At 40.3% G+C, this 21,715-nt stretch overlaps 1 protein-coding gene across 1 annotated transcript; it reads left to right on the plus strand.

Annotated features, from left to right (window-relative positions):
- The first annotated feature begins 17,521 nt into the window (after positions 1 to 17,521).
- LOC149843845 (putative WRKY transcription factor 65) lies at positions 17,522 to 19,232 on the plus strand. The gene is made up of 3 exons (XM_090001962.1): positions 17,522 to 17,876; positions 17,989 to 18,138; positions 18,530 to 19,232. The coding sequence occupies exons 1-3, from the start codon at positions 17,758 to 17,760 to the stop codon at positions 19,044 to 19,046; spliced, it is 786 nt and encodes a 261-aa protein (XP_089858088.1). The 5' UTR covers positions 17,522 to 17,757; the 3' UTR covers positions 19,047 to 19,232.
- The last annotated feature ends 2,483 nt before the right edge of the window (positions 19,233 to 21,715 follow it).

Genomic DNA, 21,715 nt, shown 5'->3' on the forward strand with positions numbered 1-21,715 from the left:
ACCAGCGTGGGAGATAAGAAACATCTTACCATTACAAACCATGACAAATTCACCTCCCTAATATTGAGATTTGTTTAAAAACTATTGGTCATCCATGGTAAGGTGATTTGTTGCACCAATGTCAGGATACTAATAATCAACAAATTGTTGAAGAGACATAGTTGAGAACTCTTTAGAAATGTCTCAACAATTTTTGGCAATGTGGCCTTGTTTTCTGCAATATTAGCATGTGACAGATCCTTGTTGAGCTTGATGATTTTGCATGACTTGATTTGAGTCTGGTTGATTTTGTTGATTTTGGTTGGAGTTTCTTTCTTGACCCCTACCTTGACCTCTATAGAAGCCACACCCACTACCATGACCTTTAGAGACGTTGGAAGCTATAAGATATGCTTAATGTGTCTCATATGGCTTAGGATGAAGCATGAGAACACATTTTTCTTGATTGATGAGTAGATCATAAAGATCTAGAAATGAATGAGTTAATATGCTTGTGGTGATTGACATCATGAAGGTCTCATACTCAAGAATGAGCCCGTTTAGAGCTATTTGAACCAAGTCTTCATCTCCCATATGATGGTTAGCATTGGCAACAGAATTGACAAGGAATTTAATGTGATCCAAGTATGACAACATGTTTGTATTGTCTTTTCTATATAAATGTTAGATCATTTTTTAGGAACATAACTCTCAAAGGGGATTGAGATCCAATATGCCTTTTCCAACACAAGTCATGCCTCTCTTGTTGTCTTTGTCTTCATGATCTGGCCTAGCTAGGACAAGCTCAAAAATAGTTGCCTTGATCCATCTGAGAGCCAACTGATCAGAACAAAGTAAGGTGAGATAATTCATATTTTCATATTCGCTTCCATATGCAACAGTGGTGAACTTATATGGTTGATGCAAAGAACCATCAGCGAACTTGAGGAGATCCTGACTGAGCATGATGGATTCAAGTTGCAACCTCTACAAGAGATAATTGTCTCGATTCAACTTTACGAAAATAAGGTTGGTGATTATGTTCCATTGAGCTGATGGGAAGCAAGACAAAGCCATGAAAAACTCGATGAAATAGGTATGCTCTGATACCATGAAAGAAAGATACATGAATTTGAGAAGCTCGTTATTTCTCTTGTTCACCGAGAGATCAGAGATATTTCATTAATATAGAAGATCATATTACAAACTGATAAGATTTTCAGATTGAGATACATAACTTGATATACATGAACAAGATACAAAACAAGATTGGCCTCAAATGTTAAGAGACCAAGAGAGGAAGGAGAGATCATGCTCAATCACCATAAAGTTACGTTGAGGTTGTTGAGATCCAACCTCACTTGGTGTGTTGAAGTCTATCTTGCCTTTCGTGGGAGACTCCTGTAATGTCCCAACCTCATTTGACATATTGAATTTTTTTTTACCTTTTGGCGGGAGACTCCTTAGGTAATGTCCCACTTGATAACCCAAGTGAGTCAGTTGCCTTAATAGTATGAAGGAGCTCTGTACAAACTAGAATGAGTTGAGCTATGAGTGGCTTGTCTCGTTTCTCAGCACTAAATGTAACTCCATTTAGTATATCCTTTTTGGGAACTGCTGTTGGGAGCAAAGCAGGTTATATGTCCCCCCCCCCCCCCCAAAGATGGTTGTTAGCTACATCGCGTGTTTGGGGGTCTCAATGAGAGCCACGTATGTAAGCACGTGCAGCTCGTATCCCCATGTTTGTCAGCATCAGTTAGCGTCAGAGTTTGGTGCGATTGCAAAGACTTAAGTACCCTTTCCTCCATTGGTGTCATAAAATGACGATTCTAGAAAAGAAGCGGTTGCAAAGACTTAAGTACCCCGAAGATGGTTATTTAAGACTCAGTCCCTGCACTGCAGGATTATCCGAAAAAGGAATCCCTCCCTGAAGAAGGCCATGAACATCAACCATCTCTCTCCCTTCTCTTTCCGTCTTTGTGCATATCCAGCAGACGATCCTACACTGCTCCATCAAGCACCGACTGACTTGCACACTGACTGTAGCATGGTTCAACTTGAAGAGTTGTGGAGCTTGATTCAGAGTTTTTGCCCTTACAGGAGGGGGGTCTGGGGGCTTCCCCAGCGCGGTATAAATTCTTTCTTTTCTTTTCCTCTTGTAACTGTCAAAAAGAGCAATAAAGTGTTTTGTTTGATCGTGGCGCTCATATGTTTCCTTCGGTTGTTTCTTGCTCGAGGTTTTCGTAACACCCTTTCTTGTAAAAAAAAAAAAATTTGCTATGCGGTTTTCGTAAATCACTATTCAATTTAGCGCTTTTTCATATTTTTTTTCACTATGCAATTTTTGTAAATTGCTACTCGGTTTATCGATTTGCTATTTTTTTCACTACGCGATTTTTCATAAATCACTACTCGATATAGCGATTTTTGAAAATCGCATAGCAATTTGCCATTTTTTTTCGCCACGCAATTTCATAAATCGCTACTCGATTTTATGATTTGCCATTTTTTTGCGCTATCGTAAATCGCTACTATATGTAAATCGTAAATCCTGATGCTGAACACCGCTCCCTTGAGCACAATCCTCGCCGTGATCAGGTTGTAGTCGCCAGCCGTCACGATGGTAGTCTTGAGGTCCATGATGGGGAAGCCAGAAAGGAACGTGTCATTCTCGATGTTGGCGGGGAGGAGGGTCATGTCAGAGTGTACGGCACTGGAGGACGAGATGAGGACCTGGCGGTACTAGGATCTGACGAATGCCCACCAAGACTTGAGGGTGCGAACACCCGTGTTAAGCAGCGTCAGGGTGGCCTGAAAGGCATAGCCCTGATCGGAAGTGACAGATTATACTTTGAAAGACTCCGTTGTAGGTGTAGTGGAGGAAGATTCCGCTGTAGGTGTCTCTTGAAGGCGGCGGAGGGGCCATCACAGTTGGTTGCCTGCTAGTAGAAAGAGGACGACGATCACCATCGGATTGCCGGCTCTTTGCCTCCCTTAATTTCTTCTCTAGAGAGAGGGGGGGGGGGGAGGGTTACAATGTTTCACGGAGAAAGAAGAAGAAGAAGATGACGACGAAGCAGAGAGTCCATCTTCGGGGGAGAACACACACCACCCTCCCTGTTGGGAGGGGTATGGGAAGCTAGAAGGTTGTCATGAGTAAGTCAATGTGGGGGCAATTCTCTGTTCACCGGCAAAGGAGGCGAGAAAGGTGATGGAAGTGGATTTCACAACATCCTTGCAAGACTTGAATGAAACCCGGAGATGGGAAGGGATATGGCTTGCCAAATTGCCTTTTATCTCCCCTCCAATTCCAAACCTGGACACTAAACAGTGGAGACTGACGAGAATTATGTGAACCCTCGTAATCTCTTCCAACACCGGCTCCTTCAAATAGATAGGGTATAGAACCAATAAAAAATTCATCTAGTTCATCGTTATTAGGGTTCCCTCAAGAGAAGATCCGGTGAAATGTGATTACACTTTTAATGTGCTGCTGCACCTGATCAGCCATATCTGCTCTTAAGCCCCACAGCTGACAGGCTGCATTCCAAAGATAATGGGTGATCAGGTGCAGCAGTAGGCTAAAAGTATACAATCACATTGCACCTGGGTTCCCTCCACTAGATATGTTGCATATTCCAACATCACCCACAATTATTTATCCAATCATGAGAGGAAAAAAATCACCACATCCAATGATACTGATAGACTAATGCAAATTTTCACTTAAGGCACCGTTTTGTTTCTTTATTCACTATAACATAGGCAAAAAGCATTGAGATAAAACAATTGCTAACTAATAGTTTAGATAAGGCACTTGCCTTATCTAAACTATTAGCTGCAGGCTATTGTCTGTCTTATCTCAAAGTTTAGTATAGGGCAAGATAGAAATGGAGAGTGTATAATGCAAGCTATTGTCTTATCTAAACTATTAGCTTCCAAGCTGGGGAATAAACGCTGAAAAGATTGAATCTGAATGGACAGGCAGGGATTATATTCCAAGTCAATAACTTAGCTTGGTTCATTTACAGGGAATAAATGAAAGGGGGGCAACAATGCAAACACATTTGTGAATGGTTAGACGGTGCATCATATACTCTTTGAAAATATTGCAATATTATTATGATGCAATAGAAAAGCATTATTACGATAACATTCTAATAATGTTTTTTTTTTTTATTCTTACATTGAGATATATATATATATATATATATATATATATTAATTAGTTAGTATTTCGAACTCATTACAAAATGGATTATCAATAGCATGGTAATATATAGCACACACACACATTTAGGGCATGTTTGGAAGCGAGAAAGATGTAGAAAAAGTGATGCAAAATGAAAAATCCGTACGGATTTTCTGACCCTTCCAAATGAGAGAGATTTTTTCGCTGATAGAGTTTTTTTAAAAAGTACGCTTTTTTGATAGAAAAAATTCTTTCATGGAGGGAGTGAAGGAATGTTTTCTACCAAGAAAAAATTTATTTTTACACTTCCCACCATCCATCTCATCACCACCCACCAGGGATGCACATGGAACCGAGCTCGCTCGGGCTTGTCTGCATTGTAAATGAGCTGAGCTTGTACCAGTGTATGAAGCTCGGACGAGCTATCGAGTTGAGCACAATAAGGCTGAACAGGCTCGATAACGCTCGGTTCATTGCAAGCCCGATAAGGTTCGGACAACAAACTCGGCTCGTGTGCATCCCTACCACCCACCATGACCCTCCTCCTCTCTCTCATTTTTTCACATTTTCCCACTGTTTTTCTGATAATACACAAACAACCAAAAAACTTTCTTTTGGAAAACTCTCGTAGGCAAAACTTTTTTTTCCGATGAAAGTTTTTCTCTCCTCCCAACGTGCCATTACCCAAGGGCTGCTTTGCTTCATGCGCTGCCTTGTGAAACAAGTTTCACACCAAATAAACAATTTCATGCAAAACTCGTTCCCCAAAGTGAGGAGTCCGAAGCAATTAACTTTCATACAAAAGTTACATTTCATGCTAAAAAACGCTACAAACATGGGCCCACCCAAAACGTAGTTGTTTCACTCAACATAGGAAAACAACCTATTTTCATATGAAAATAGGCAATTTTCTCATGTATCTCGATGAAACAAACACGCCCTAAAAGTGCAGGGAACACAATCATCAACTTATTCTAGCTCCCGCTATATGCATCCAAACGCACCACAAAGATTTTTCCACATGGCCGGAAACCACCCTGGAATATATGGTCTATCCACAAAAAGCAGGTGGTTTTTTTATAATTAAACCTATCATTCAGAATATCAATGGTCCGTGATATAAAATTATGAAAGTTAGCCAGAGATTATCCACAATTACTTCAGAAAAGCACCACAAATAAACAAGAAAATGATCAGAATATATTTAGATAATCCTATTCTTGTCTTTATTAGGAATTTAGCCCAGTGGTTAGGTGAATTCATGGCACTATTAAAATAATGACTGGTAGTACAACCAAAAGACTTTTTTTAATGGATGTGTCTTTAACTTACATTTTATCAAAGCTCAGACTATTTGCAATTTGGTGATCAAACCGGTCTGAAATTTTGACCAAACCGATTTGTCTGGCCTTCACTTGGTCCGGATTGTGCCCACAAGCAAACCTAATTGAGCAAGGTTTGAGAAGATCAGGGTCCTAAGTTTGGGCCAACTTTACTCATCTTGTATAGCACAGCCCAGCTTTAAGCAAGCTCATGAATGAGAGAGAGTTTTATACGGTTTAGGATGCTCTCGGTCCAATCATGATCCAAATCTCGAAGAACTTTGACCTTGATTGGATCAGGATTGAAAACCATCCAAGCCCAATCCAACCTGTTTTTGAAGTCTGTAACTTTTGAAAATGGAAATATACTGGTAAGAATTCCTTGAATAGGTTGAAGTTATCTGATCTAATCTTCATGATCAAAATAGCAATGCAACTTTCAAAAAGAGATGTAGGATGTGTTTGAATGCCACTGCTCTCGGATCCTTGCATTGAATACCACACGTCACATGGATACTCTATTGTGACTTCCATTGTGTATCCTAATATACAAGTCATATTGAAAACTTCATAAAAATGGTCATATCCATATGAATCACACGCCAATGTCTCCGGTAAATAAACACTGAATCTCATTGAGATTCCTGTCATAGTTGTAATTCACATGTTCTAGTTTCGATTGTGGGTGGCCGGATTTTTTTCTTTTTTGAAAGGCAAGCTGGGGTTAGGCAGATCCGTACCAGTTATATATCTATACAATTGGGTTTTGAACCTGCAACCTCCCAGCTCAAGGTGACGTGCACTAGCTGCTCCTACCAGACAAGCAGAGCCCCCTTTGATAGTGTGGTGGGATTTACTTATCGTTAATGTGGTTGGAAAAAAAGGAAGAGCAGATAAGGAAGTGATTTGACATCTTCATCGTCCATTGGTTCATCTCACAAGGACCTCATGGTCTTTGTGCATATTGTAGACGGTGAGGATGCAAAATCACTTTCTTAAAAAAAGTGATTTGGCAAATCACCTGTTCTGCTTTCAAAAAAAGGGCCAGATTGTGCAACGATGAGGAGGAACAAGATTGCTTCTATCATAGAATGTTAAACATGCAAAGCTATTATATGCTTTACATAATTTATTCTCGTGGATGCCTATTATTAGAAATGGTGCTATACTGTGGATGTCAAGCTCAAGGTGATCTGAGATCATATGATCTCTAATATACAAGTCTCTGACCCTCTAACCTATCCATGGATTTAAGAGGGTTTTGACGATCTCGAAACAGAGGATGCGAGATATTTGTTTTGCAAAATCCAGAATTTGGCATCGCCCCAATGCCAGATCAGGCACTTATATCTGAGATCCAAGGTAATTAAAAGCCTCCCAAAGATGTGATCCAATCTATTTTCTTTTTTTTGCTAAGCCAAGTTAGGGTAGGGATGACTGTGGACTAGAGATGGCAGTCGACCGGGGTGGGGGACAAGGTCTCCACCCCCGCCCCGTTTCAAAATCCGAGCCTTCATCCCCGCCTCCATCCCCGCACGGGGATGGATTTTAACCTTCACCTCCGCCTTCATCCCTGCTTCATGTCCTCCATCCCCAATTCAAACGGGGGTGAGGCCGGGCAGGGTCCTGCTTCTCCTTAGTTTATAGTCATCCCTTAAAGGATTGGAGACGGGGTGGGTGGGGCTAGGTAGGGATTGAGACGGGGACAGGGCGGGGCAGGGAAAAGCGTAAGTCCATCCCCGCCTCCATCATTGAACGGGGATAGATTTTAACCTTCACCCCCCCTCCTCCATCCATGTTTCATGCCCTTCATCCCCGATCCAAATGGGGGCGAGGCGGGGTGAAGCCCCATTGTCCCCTGATCCACTGCCATCCCTACTGTGGACCGTAGAGGGGGCAAGGGACAAGGTCTTCACCCCTACCCTGTCTCAAAATTGTGCCCTTCATCTATACCTCTATCTCTGCATGGGTTTTGATTTTAACCTCCATCATCAGTCTATTCTTCGTTTTATGTCCTTCATCCTTGGTCCAAATAGGATGAGGTGGGATGGAGTCCCATTTCTCCGATCTTTCTGCCGCAAATTGCCTTTCGTTGTTAAAAGAAAAAAAAGGAAGAAGATGAGAGAAATGGAAGCTCGAGCGCACACCTCATTAGAAGAACACTACAAGAAAAATGCTAATTAGCGATGAAACTTTGCGATGAATTTTTTTTGTCGTAAATTTGTGACAGATTAGCGAGAAAAAAACATCTGTCGCTAACATTTGAAATATTTAAGAAATTAGAGACGAACAAAATTTCGTCGCTACTCTATCGCTACTTAGCGACAGATTAGCGACTAAAAAACTATGTCGCAAAACCCATTGCACGTAGCTACGGATTTGGCAATGGAATATTGTCCATCGCTATTTAGCGACGACATTGGCGACAAAAATATTCCGTCGCGAATCTGTCGTAAATTGTCGATGTAAAACCCCCATCTAGGGCACGAAATCAATCTCTTCCCGTCTCTCTTTCTCTCACCCGCGTTGCTCGCCCCATCCAAAGTCGTGCTCGCTGATGACGGCCTCGACAACCTACCGCTATCCGACGACCGCCCGACCACCTCCCGCTCTCTGGCGACCACACCGACCACCTGCCGCTCTCCAGCGACCACCCCCCTTTCGTTCTCCGACGACAGCCCCCTCCTTCTTTGGACGCCTGCTATTCGATGATGGCCCCGGCCACCTCCTTCTCTCCCTCTTTCACCTCCCGCTCTCCGGCGACCCTCCTTCTTTCACCACTCGCTCTCCAGCGACGGGCCCTGAACGATATGACGTCGAGATTTCAAGTGAACGATCTTCCGATTTTGCGATTTCTAGATGTTGATATTGTTCTTGAAAATTTATGTATTTCGTTTGTTTGTTCTGATGCAGAGATCGTGCTTTTAGTTTCTCTTGCTTCTCTAGCTGAATCTTTTAGTCACGTTCTTGTTTTTGTTTTTCTTATTTTTTTTATTTAGAAAGCTCCGTCGAACGAGTAAGCTTCTGATTTTGGTTCTGAAAGTTTCAGACTAGTCAGTTGGTTTAATTAGAGAAATCGAGAGTTCTAGTTTCCAATTTTCTAGAATTTTTTGCTAGAGCAATCATGTTTTTTATTTTCTTTGTGGTTTTACTTCTTACCTTTAATTTTTGTCTAAGAAATTGAATAAATCCTTTCAATTTCATGAACATATATAACAAGGTTGTTTCTTATTCTTGAGTCTGAAAATTTCTGCCAGACTGTCGCCCTAAGTTTTCTTCTTCTTGCTTATGTAGTAGTATCTGGAAATTCGTTTCTTTTTATAGTAAAACTGGCGTAGATAAATTCTAGATCTTGTGGCTTTAAATTTTTTTGTAGATTTGTTTGCTTCACTCGATCAATCTTGCTTTTATATATTCCACCTCTATGAATTTTTGGTTGATTTTTTTGAAAATCTCAACTGAGTGTCGGAACCTAGAACCTCTTATTATATTAAAGTAAGCATAATTACAAAATTATGCTATGAAGAATTTATAGTCGATTTTTCTAAAAAAAAGAAAAACTTGTGGGATTTCTAAATCTGAAGGTTCTATCACTTCGTTGCATACTTTGTGCACATCCATATAGAGACATTGCAATCAATTTATTGTTGACTTTTTGCTACTTTGCCTTTGATTAAATAAACATTTTTTAGATTTTTTTCAAAAGAAATTTGAATTGATTATCTCTTGTGACACATTAAAACTGCAATCTTATTGAATAAACTTAGACTTTCATATTCTTCGACTATAGCTGGATTCATATTGTTGGCACGTGAGTTAGTGGGAAGCGATTGAGAAAGAAATAGAGAAGTCATTGGTTAAATTCGCACGTGAGTTAGTGGCACGTGAGTTAAAATTTTCAATTTGTTTGGTAAAAATGTTTTTTTTTTCTTTCTAGCACTGCAATTATAATAGTTTGCAATGTTTGATGTGCAATTATAACATTTTTATTTGTTAGAATATGGTTCGTGGAGGTCACAGTGGTGGAGGACCAAGTGGAAGCCGCGGAACATCATTAGGTAAATATTTTTGTGTTATATTTAAATATAGACATTCATTATGTTTTTGCTTATATGTTGATATAAACATTGTTGCTAATCGTCTTTATAGGATCCTAGTTCAGTGAGAGGCAGTCTCAGTCTTTGTATTCACGAAATGCTTTGATAGATATATCATTTAAATAATTGTATACTTGATTAGTTTAAATGTGTATTGTGTGAATTTCTAACTTATTGTTCTGTAGGTGATGTTTTGCCTACGCATGACCCACCTACACCAATTACTCATACACATCACGAGACAACTCCGGATGCAGGGTCTTCTTAGTGTGACATACGATGACTCATGCAAATAGTGTATGTCGATAGGCGACCATAAGTATTTAATTGTCATTTGTCCAATACTTATGTTATATGCAGTCGATCGTAAGTATTTAATTGTCAGTCGATTGTTAATGTGTATCAATTCATGTGCAGTGCGAAGTTCGAGCAGCAAGAAGTAATACGAGACATTAGAAAGTCACTACTGCAACATCTTCTAGGACCGGTCGCTCAATGGAAAGAGTACCCGAGGGAGGTGCTGGATAGTTTAATGTCCTCATTCATGGTATGCAGTCATTTATCATAACTACTGTGATTCATATTTAATTTTTTGTTATACTCATGTGTACTAACTCTCTGAAACTATTTATAGGCTTTCCATCGCTTTGCGACTACGAAGGAGGAGAAAGACGCGATGGTAGTATAGCAGAATGTCACTGCCAATAGATTTGCCGACATGTTGCACAATATGAAGACTACAGCAAAAAAAGCAACTGGTGGGATAGATGATCCACTGCAGTGGAAGGGTCATGGGCCTTCTACTGTCAGGAGAGATTATTGAGAGGGCATGTGCGACAAGTAGGCCAGCAATGAATTTTGAAACCGCTCAGCAAAGCACTACAAGAAAAACCCTTATTAGTGACGGATCTTTGCGACGGATTTTTTCCGTCGCAAATTAGCGACAGACTTAGCGAGAAAACATTATCCGTCGCCAATCTTTGAAATATTTTTGAAATTAGCGATGGTATAAATTCTGTCTCAAATTCATCGCTAATTATCGACAGATCGACGACAAAAAATTTTCACTACAAAACTGTAGGAAATTAGCGACGGATTTAGCGAGGAAATTTTTCTGTCGCTAATTAGTGACGAAAAAATTCCCTCGCTAATTCCGTCGTTAATTTTTTATTTAAATCGTCTCACCTAAGGCGCGAAATTTTCTCTCTCTCCCCCATTCGAAATTTAAACTAATGTTCGATTTAAACTGAGCCTCGTGCTCCCGCTGGTCGATGAAGCTGAGCCTCATGCTCGCCGCAGTAAGGCTCACCGGACGATCCTGTTGGACGATGTCGACTGTCGCGACTGCCGTCGCCCAACTCTGACGCAGCAGAGGATGGCAGAGGAATCTCGATGAAGGGCGTGCGGATCGCGGGGCGGCCTTTGTACCTGGACATGCAGACGACGTCGTCGGTGGACCCGCGGGTGCTGGACGCTATGCTTCCCTTCTTCACTGGCTGCTTCGGCAACCCCCATTCCCGCACTCACCTCTACGACTGGGAGTCGAACGAGGCGGTCGAGCGCGCTAGGGAGTAGGTCGCTTCCACGCCACCTACCTCCCCGTCGGCTCTGACGACCTCCTCGACCTCGACCGCCTCCGCGACGCCATTCGCCCTGACACCGGACTCGTCTCCGTCATGGCCGTCAACAACCAGATCAGTCCATTTCGACCTCTGCGAGACCCAATCAGAGATCTTGGGGTCGAGGGAGTATGATTTGCTGGGATCTAGTGGTGGGTCATCCTCCTCCTCCGTCGCCGCCGACGAATCACTCCAAGTTTGGCCTATTGCTGTCGGAATACCTCCCGGCAGCGAGCAAATTTTTGTTTTAATTTTTTTAAAAATTTAGCGACGAATTAGTGACATATATTATCCGTCGCTAATTTAAAATAGCGAAGGACTCGCGATGGATATTATCCATCGCTAATTTAAAATAGTGACAGACTCGCGACAAATCATTTATGTCGCTAATCCATCGCAAATTAGCGACGGATTAGCGACGGATAAGTTTTGTCGCTACTTAGCGTCGAAAAATTTGCGATAAAAGATATACGTCTCTAATTCGATGTTAATCCGTCGCTAAACTATTTAGCAATGAATTAACGATGGATTAGCGACGGATTTAGGCCATCGCTAATCCACAGGTTTCCTGTAGTAAAGGCTGCACAAAACCGAGCGAAGATGCCCGATGCCCATCTACACACAAGTGGATCTAGGACTTTTGGGAGCCACCAAAAGAAAATGGTAACACATCAATATATATGTTGTCAAATTTATAAGTATTGTTGCATACTTTTTAATTATTTTTTATCCTTTAACCTCGCAGGAAGCAGAAAAAGGAGGTCTTGTGCCTTACAAAGATGTGTTTGTTGAAACACATAAACGTAAGACCACCGGAGAGTTCGTATAAGAGAACGTGAGAGCGACAACGATATGTATTTATTGTATTAATAAACATTATAATAGACAAGCTACCATGAATTACGTTATCATAAATATTGTAATTCTTAATTATTAATTCATATTCTAATCATTACTTTGTAGGAGTCATACGAGTAGCAAATGGTACAACGATATGACAATGAATCACTCAGCATCTGCCTTTTAATCCTGCAGCATGGATGACTGCAACCGGTGAACCCAAAAAGAGTTGTATGTTCGGGTTTGAGAGTAACATGAACACCACACCAGTTGTTGCATCCTACAGCCAAGACTCTCAGAGTTCTCCCGCCAGCATCAACTCCCAACGTCCGATTGACCTTGCTATGTCTTGGGATGGTGTCTGTCAGTATTTTGAGGACAAAATGCAGTACTTTTTAAATGATGTCATTCCCAACATTGTTCGTAATGAGTTGTGCAACTTTTTCAGGACAGAGAAACTTCGTCTGCATTCAACATGAGCTTTGGTGCTCGTCAGGTATGAAGTTTTTACTGCTTTATAACACATATGAGCATGATAGAATCACATATGAAGTTTTTTTATTACCTTAGAACAAATATGAGCATGATAGAATCACATATAAAGTTTTTTTACTGCTTTAGAACACATATGAGCATGATAGAATCACATATAAAGATTTTTTACTGTCTTAGAACACATATGAGGATGATAGAATCACATATAAAGTTTTTTTACTGCCTTAGAACACATATGAGCATGATAAAATCACATATGAAGTTTTTTTACTGTCTTTGAACACATATGAGCATGATAGAATTATATATAAAGTTTTTTTACTGCTTTATAACACATATGAGTATGATAGAATCACATATGAAGTTTTTTTACTGCCTTAGAACACATATGAGCATGATAGAATCACATATAAAGTTTTTTACTGCCTTAGAACACATATGAGCATGATATAATCACATATGAAGTTTTTTTACTGCCTTATAACACATATGAGCATGATAGAATCCCATACACAGTTTTTTTACTGCCTTATAACACATATGAGCATGATAGAATCCCATACACAGTTTTTTTACTGCCTTAGAACACATATGAGCATGATAGAATCACATATGAAGTTTTTTTACTACCTTAGAACACATATAAGCATGATAGAATCACATATAAAAAGTTTTTACTACCTTATAACACATATGAGCATGATAGAATCACATATAAAGTTTTTTTACTGCCTTAGAACACATATGAGTATGATAGAATCACATATGAAGTTTTTTTACTACCTTAGAACACATATGAGCATGATAGAATCACATATAAAAAAATTTTACTGCCTTATAACACATATGAGCATGATAGAATCATATATAAAGTTTTTTTACTGCCTTATAACACATATGAGTATGATAGAATAACATATGAAGTTTTTTTACGGTCTTATAACACATATAAGCATGATAGAATCACATATGAAGTTTTTTTACTGCCTTAGAACATATATGGGCATTTTGTTTATAATTACTAACATTTTGGTTCTCTTGCAGGATGTTGGAGTTGATCAACGTAGAGGAGATGATGGAGGTATGGAGAGAGGGGTAGATCGAGAAAATAAAGAGGATGATGCCCCGAATCTTGACGATAATTAGATTCATGTATTTAATGTGTTTGACATACTTGTAGCTAAATATAACTTGGCAGAGATTGTATTTAGTTGTTTAACTTAGAACTTGTGTTAATTTTGCTTCACCTGTATGTATTTTTTGTGTATATTTTGTTTTTTATAAGCAGGTTATATGAATTGTATAACGAGAAATTTTTCTCGAGTTTCATATTTAAAAAAAAAAAAAAATTAATATTATCGACGGATTAGCGACGAAACTATCTGTCGCTAACCCGTCGCCAATTTCACTTAGGCGATGGTTTGCGACGGACGTTAATCCGTCGGCAATCTGTCGCTAACCCGTCGCCAATTTCACTCAGACGATGGTTTGCGACGGACGTTAATCCGTCGGCAATCTGTCGCTAACTTGTCAACCAAAAGTTTGCGACGAATTATATCTGGATATTATCCATCGTTACGCCATCATTAAATAGTGACGGATTAGCGATAGATATACGTTGTCGCTAATCCATCGCTAATCAGCGATAGATAAAATTCGATACAATTTAGCAACTAGGATTATGCGACGGACATTGTCCGCTGCTAATCCGTCGCTAAGGATATTTAGCCACGGATTAACGACGGATAGTGTCCATCGCTAATACGCATTTTTCTTGTAGTGGAAGAAGAGGAAATAGAGAGAAGAAATTCAATAAAGGGTTTTATGTTATATATATATATATATATATATATATTGTATAAAAGTATAATAGTAATTTTCTTATTAGGGATCGGAGAAGGGCGAGGTTGGGGCAATCTAATATGTATAAGGGTATAATAGCAATTTTTTAAATCATATTTGTCATGTCTAACATGTAATAAATTTGACCATCAATGGGAATATTACATGAGAGGGGTAGGAGTGGCAGTTTTTGCTTCGTCTTAAAATTTTGCCCTCCATCCTGCACAGGTTTTGTCTTGGTTCAGACCTAGGTGGAACGAAACTCGGACCTAATTTGAGATTATGGTATCGGGTCCAGACTCAGGTCCAATTTGATCACCATAAAAGAAACCATACTTGGATCCTATAGGGATTACATGAACCAGACTCGCACCATACTCGATAAAATAATATATTTTTTTAATTTTTTTACATTAAAAAATTATGCATCTTAGTTGAAACTCAAGTCGGGCCCAAGTCTGCTATAAAATTTCACAAACCATACCCAGCTCCATATATTAATCAGACCCTTTGGGTCTGACCTGGATTCTAATTAGGCTTTCTTATTTATCACCAAACCCTGACCTTATAAGGTTTGGTACTGGTTGGGTTCGGGTCAAACCCGACTCATTGACACCCTAGGCCAGGGGAATTCTCCTACCAATCACCAACTTAGCATTGACAGTCCTGTTGATAAAACCTTTGAGGTCACTACTCACTAAGAACTAAGAAGTACCCTCAACTTCGACGTTGGAGGGTAAGAAGCACTCTCCCTGTGGGTTTCCAATCATGGTCATCCCCAAGGTGATAAATCATGATAACCTTACCCAAAAAGGCCGCTCGTTCCAATATGCTGTTTTTTTTTATTAGTAAAATGCATATGTGGAGACAATTAATGCATCAAATCCGTATGCTAATTTTGAACTGTGAGAGTATAAATTTGTGGTGAGCATGTGGGCGTGGAAGCTATGTCACGTATATCTATGCAACATTCCAATTGGATGGCAACATTCTCAGCCAGGCTGGCGACTTCCTAGGGGCAAGGGGTGTGCCACTGGTTTGCACCATCCAGATTAAGTATGGTACAGCACAACTACGTCTCTGATCTTGAAAGTGGTTTTCCTGTCCCTGTCCATGACCATGAAAAAAAAAACTTTCCTTGTTATGTTGTAGTAGTACCGCTTGTCTGGTACACGTCGTGTTGGACGTTGCACGTTCAAAACCCAATGGTATAGTTGTATAACTGGTAGGGGTCTGCCTAACCCCAGCTTGCCTTTAAAAAAAAAATGTGAATAAAAGCATGTTGATAAAAGTGATAACTCTATACCAACGGGGGCTCTGCTTGTCTGGTAGGAGAGCTAGTGCACGTCACCTTGTGTTTGGGACGTTGCAAGTTAGAATCCCAATGATATTGTTGTATAACTGGGTGCCTTTAAAAAAAAATGATGACTCCCATCTATTTGTTACATCTGAAATTCTTATAATTGATTAAAATATGAGCTTTAAGATAAAATTCATGCGAGTTTTAGCTGTCATTTCTGGTTTAAGACTTTGAGTGTCATCAGGCGGCTATCCCTCAACTTTAATCTTCTTTTTTTTTTTTTGTTGGATGTCTACATGGAGAAACCAATTGACCCCAGAATTGATGATCTAGCAGCATTGGCTTGGCCTACCATACTTAATACTTATGGTTGTTGTCCTGATAATGTAAAACTCTGTGGGCTTATCCCTTGCTCCAAAGAGAGTCGCTAGCAAGGAGTGATACCCATGAGATTTGAACCCTAGAGGCCTAGGACCCATCCCACTACTCCAAACCCCTTTGGGGAATATTCCTATCATAGTGACAAAATACATTTTAATTTTAATAATAACAGGTTACCTTAGTATGATGTAATAACGTATGTATGACATGCTAGCAGAAATGTTTAAAAAATATGATGTTGAAAAATGCATTAATATATATCTCGTTCAAAAATGAACAAATTTGATTTTCTTAATAGAATAAGTCGAGTGGCAATTCAGATATCTGGGTTAATGCATAAGTGCAATGCGGGGGGGAGAAAATGACGTTGAGAGTTTACCAAAACCCGAAATATATAAATAAACCCTTTCCCCATCGTGGAAGTAAGCAGCCACGTGAAGGCTTAACTCTTCCAAATATTTTAAATTAAACCATTCTATCGAAACCTCCTTCCTGTATCATCGATCAAGGACACCAATATTAACTATTTCCACAAAATCCCCACTGTTTTGACTTTCTTAAATCCAGAAAAGTGTATTGATTATGACAGGTAAGGGCGTTAGGTTGTTGAGGTCATGTTTGGATTCACATCATTTTGGTGAATTGGGCAGAAAAGGTGTTCCAATTCTCCCTGTCATTTGGGAATGCCAGATTATGATGCTTGGCTACGCTGTTTCTTTCACCCTTAAAGCCAGCCAGATTTTCCACTAGGGATCGATGTCAATGGTTTGGATTTTATCTGATGTCAGAACCGAATCTGACTGGTAAAAACAAGTGGTATCGGATTAATAATCGGGTAGTGATACGGGTTTTACTACCGAATTTGATGGATATCTGAATTTGATTATATGCAGAAGTGGAATACCGTACTGCCTTTTCACATCCAAATCAAAATCCAACACTGAATCTGAATAGCCAATGTCGGATCAAATCAGACACAATAAAGAGTATATCCAAAATAGGGATGTCAATAAATCAGAAATTTTCTGATATCTGACCAAATTCGATTCCGTTTGGTTTGCATCTGGTAAGCCAAAAACATATCTGGTTAATATATAATCAGATGTGGATATGGTTTTGATTTTATGCTACCAAATCCCACAAATATCTGAATTTAGGGGATATCTGAATCAGTTTACATGTAAAAAAACGGATCTGGTATGAGCTTTTCACCGTCAGAATTCTTATATGTTTAGCCAACATATCGGATTGGTCAGATATGGTATTCGCCACATCTGATTCGAATCCGAACTGTTTACGTCCCTAATCCAAACCGAACCCGAACCACTTAGATCTCTATTTTTTAGAATATAGACGGGTGTTGCAATTCCCAAATTGCAAGGAGTTAGAAAGGACAAACCAAGAGCAAAGGGCATGTTAGTAATTCACATCAATAGAATTAAATACAAAAATATGGGTTGCACGATATGCATTTCTCAAAAATGAAGCATAAAAATCCCTTAATCAGACGTCCCCACCTCTCCCACCCACCAAGTCATTTTGGCAATAGTGTTTCCGGCATGCCTCAATTTTCCAGCTAAATTTCCGGCAGCTCTATGTGCCACCCAATAAAACTTGGCATGGGTACTCTTTGACAAATACTTGTTCCGTCCCATCAAATTATATTCCATCTTTCTTCATTTTCGCGATCATGGATAAGTTAATATCAGAAGATAATCAAGAGCGTGGAATTCCGACCGAAGGTTTCCAATCATCCTCAGGCAAATCCATACCATTTCCCAACAGCAACAACTCATCTCTGAAGAGAAGGTAACACCATAGCAAGATGGTTCTTTTCCCACTATCTGATTGCAGATTGCTCCTTTATATTTGGTTATCTAGTTATGCCTTTTGGATTGAAAAATACTATTAACAACTTCAGTAAGAAGGCAGTAGTACAGAAAAGAGTGATCACCGTTCCCATCGACAATCTCAAAGGATCGAAACAAAAGGGCGAGACGCCGCCACCGTCGGATTCTTGGGCATGGCGAAAGTACGGTCAGAAGCCGATCAAGGGCTCTCCTTACCCGAGGTTAATTATTTTCTCTTTATTATCTCTTAATCTCCTTCCTCTTTGATCCCCATAAGAACCAAAAATAGCCTACCGTTCAAATCATGCTTGGATGCTCTGATTTTTAACACCCATGATGGAAAAGGGTATTTTCGTCATTTGGATGATACCGACAAGGCCAAAGGAGCAAAAGAGAAAACAGGACAACTGAGAAGCAGTAGTCATGTTCCAAACAGACGAAAATACCCCTGCATATTCATAAAATGATGAAAATACCCCTCGATGCTGGAATTCGAATTCCCTTCCATGGAATCTCGAAATTCACGAGATGGGCATCGTTTTCTCGATCGAATTTCTCCATTTCCTGCGTTTGGATCACGACTCGAGGGCTCCCTTTTTCTGTCTCCCGCAGAGGGTACTACCGGTGCAGCAGCAGCAAGGGGTGCCCCGCGAGGAAGCAAGTGGAGAGGAGCCGCCTCGACCCGACGGTTCTTTTGGTCACCTACGCCTGCGACCATAACCACCCCTGGCCAGCGGCCGGACGAGCTCCCCACCCGGACGGCGTGGCAGATTCCCCGACGGAGGAGGAGCAGAAGCCGCTGCCTCCACAGCCGGAGCTCGACGAGGCGGAGAAGTTCGAGTTGGAAGGCCCCATGCTGATGGCGGACGAAACCTGCTGGTTCTCCGACGTCGGCGAACCCGCCATCCTGCCGGAGACGCTCGAGATGGACGGTGATGAATTGGGGTGCCTCCAGATCGACGGTGATGGTGGTGGTGGTGGTGGGGAGGGAGAGTTTGGCGAGGACGACTTCTTCGCCGATCTCGGTGAGTTGCCGGAGAGTTCGGTGGTTTTCCGGCGAGGAGGGGTCTTGGAAGAGGGAGAGGACGGCCGCCACCGGTGCAGCCTCAGGACGGCGAGTATTGGATAAGTATGGGGACTCCCCTTTTGCCAAATTTTCAATTCTTGAGTTTTTGTCCTCTTGCTATATTGCTTTGTAACATCTAAGAATGAGATTTTTCTCTCTTTTTGTTTTTTTCTAAAGAATTCTGGTTTTGATGGTTTTGTTGGTGTAGAATAAAGAAAATGGGAATAAGGGAAAGAGAGGATTTATTAACTTTTTGGGGTGGATGGTCCCCTGGCTAGTTATATATCCATGTGTGGATGGGTGGGGAGAGATGTGGTGTTGTGTATAATAATTGACGGAGAAAGGTGGTTGCTTGTAAGATGGGTATCATGGGTTCTTGAGGGGAGAGAGAGAGAGAGATTAGAATTTTAGGCTGTGGCGATGTGAGAGGAGTAGGATTCGCTGCACATGGGTGTCGTCTTGATAATTGTGTAAAGTCTTTCCGAGTAGGTTTTGTTTATTTTGGGAACTTTCTTACTATTGTGGAGTTTGGAAACAGAGAGAGAGAGAGAGAGAGTCTTGTTGGTATTCAGATCAAGCATGAATAATCTTGGATACTAGCGCAGCTTAAAAAGTTTAGGGGAAGATAAAAACAATAAGCTGTAGGCGATGGGATAAACCGATAAATTTCGTACCAACCTACAATGAAATTGATTGCCTGTAGTAAAACCTGGTTTGGGAAAAAGTGTGTTGGTTATTTGGTTTCCTGACTGTCCTCATGACCATACATACATGGCTGAAGGACATTATCTTGGCTTCATTTGCAGAGAGGGAGGATCAGGTGTCATGTGATTGCATATTTTTAGTCTGCTGCTGCACTTGATCACCCACCAATCCATCTTTGAGATACAGGGAGTCAGAGAGGATCAGAACAGCAATCACTCTCAATTTATTTACAGATGCGTCCAGTGTAACACTTCAACCTATCATTATTCACTAACGACCTACTGTCAGTCTCTCTGCTTTTACTAGCGAACTGGTCATGCTGTCAGCCATAAATGAGGCTCAAGAGAGCAGGTTTTGGTCGCTTTCATTGTTTACGAGGTCAAGATCCCAAGATTATTAACCTGATCCTTGATTTTTTTAAACCACTTTTGTATATTTTTTTAGATTGCCTATCAGGTCAGAGGCAGCTCTGATGGTATGGATGAACGGCCTCCTCAACACATGTTTTGAGATTAATTTCAGCCGTTCATTCTTTTATGATCTAGATCTCATCATCTAGAGCATCAAAGGTCCTAAAAAACTTGTGGGGCACATCTATGATAAGAAGAATACATCTATGCTGTTTTAGAGACCGTTGAGCTGCCTCTAACCTGATACACTGTTTTTTTATCGCTGATCCAATAAGGAGAAAAGAGATTGATTCAACTCTCTCTCATATTTTTCAAGCAGGTAACAAAACAAGTTGTTGGTGATCATTTACTTCTCTTTATGATTTTCACCAACAATTTATCATGTGGTAGTCAAGGAGCTTTACACCTTATCCTTTCCCATCTCAAAACCAGAGGAATCAATGCTAACTCTGCGGGTCGTGCTCACGGAGTACAAGCCATTAGGGGTGTCAATGGGTCTGGTTTGGTTGGGACCCAGGTGGAACCAGACTTGGACCAGATTTTTGGGTATGGTATCGGGTTCTGACCCGGGTCTAATCGGGTTTACTATAAGAGAAATCATACCCAGACCCGATAAAAATTACATGAACCAGACCCAGACCATACCCGGTAAAATAATATATTGTCATTTTTACATTGAAAACTTGTGGGTCTTAATCGGGTCGGGCCTGGGTCTGGTATAAAAATTCACAAACTATGGCCGGGTCCATGTATTAATTAGACCTTCGGGTCCAGACTCGGGTCTTATTATTTGTCACCATACCCGGACCCTATAGGGTTTGGTCCGGGTAAAACCAACCCGTTGACACCCCTACAAGCCATAATGGTCTGCGGTAAGTGGAAATGGAAACAAGCAAGTTTTTATATCCCTCTATGGAGAGTGTCAAACATGGTGTTTGACATTATCTTGATCCAGTCAAATACTGAACGGACCATACCATCCTATTTAGGGCTGGGAAACCAGCCGAGACTCTCGTGAGTCGGCTCTAAAAGGGATCATTCAAACTCGTATTGGCTGGACTCGTATGAGCTCGTTAAGTAGTAAAAATATATTTTAGATATATTTCATATCATATAGCACACGTAGAATATATGTTTGAACTATTTGGTTTACAAAAAAAAAAGTTTAGTATTACTTCTATCCTTGAAAATTTTGTTTTTTTTTTGTAATCCTATTTCTTCCAGCACTAAAACGTCTTTTTCTATAAACAAGCCAGCTTGAACTCAGCTCAACTAACTCAGGCTCATTATTAGCTCAAACTTGGTTCGCCACAAGAATGAACCAGCTTTAACACTTCAAGCTCCGCTCATTCAGTTCATTTATCAGCCCTAATCCTATTTATGTCAATCTATGTAAATTAGTTATCAGCCCTGATCCTATTTATGTCAATCTGTGTAAATTAGGGTGTAGAAAGGCTAGCATATGTCATAATCCAATTGGCATGAACTTTTTATCTGTAGGTTGCTCAAGCGTGACGTTTAGCATGAGAAAGTATCATACTAGGTGACTGTTACCTGATCATCCTTCATTGAAATAAGATATATTTTAAAAAATTAAGATGTATTTAGTCTTTATCA

The sequence above is a fragment of the Nuphar pumila genome, chromosome 3, assembly GCF_984573655.1.
Source record: "Nuphar pumila chromosome 3, dmNupPumi1.hap1.1, whole genome shotgun sequence".
Lineage (NCBI taxonomy): Eukaryota > Viridiplantae > Streptophyta > Magnoliopsida > Nymphaeales > Nymphaeaceae > Nuphar > Nuphar pumila.

Excerpts from the sequence above, each read along its gene's own strand:
- LOC149843845 (XM_090001962.1), top strand. The coding sequence starts at position 17,758 with ATGGATAAGTTAATATCAGAAGATAATCAAGAGCGTGGAATTCCGACC. Across the intron at positions 17,877-17,988 it reads AACTCATCTCTGAAGAGAAG|TAAGAAGGCAGTAGTACAGA; the intron begins GTAACACCATAG and ends TAACAACTTCAG. Across the intron at positions 18,139-18,529 it reads AAGGGCTCTCCTTACCCGAG|AGGGTACTACCGGTGCAGCA; the intron begins GTTAATTATTTT and ends TGTCTCCCGCAG.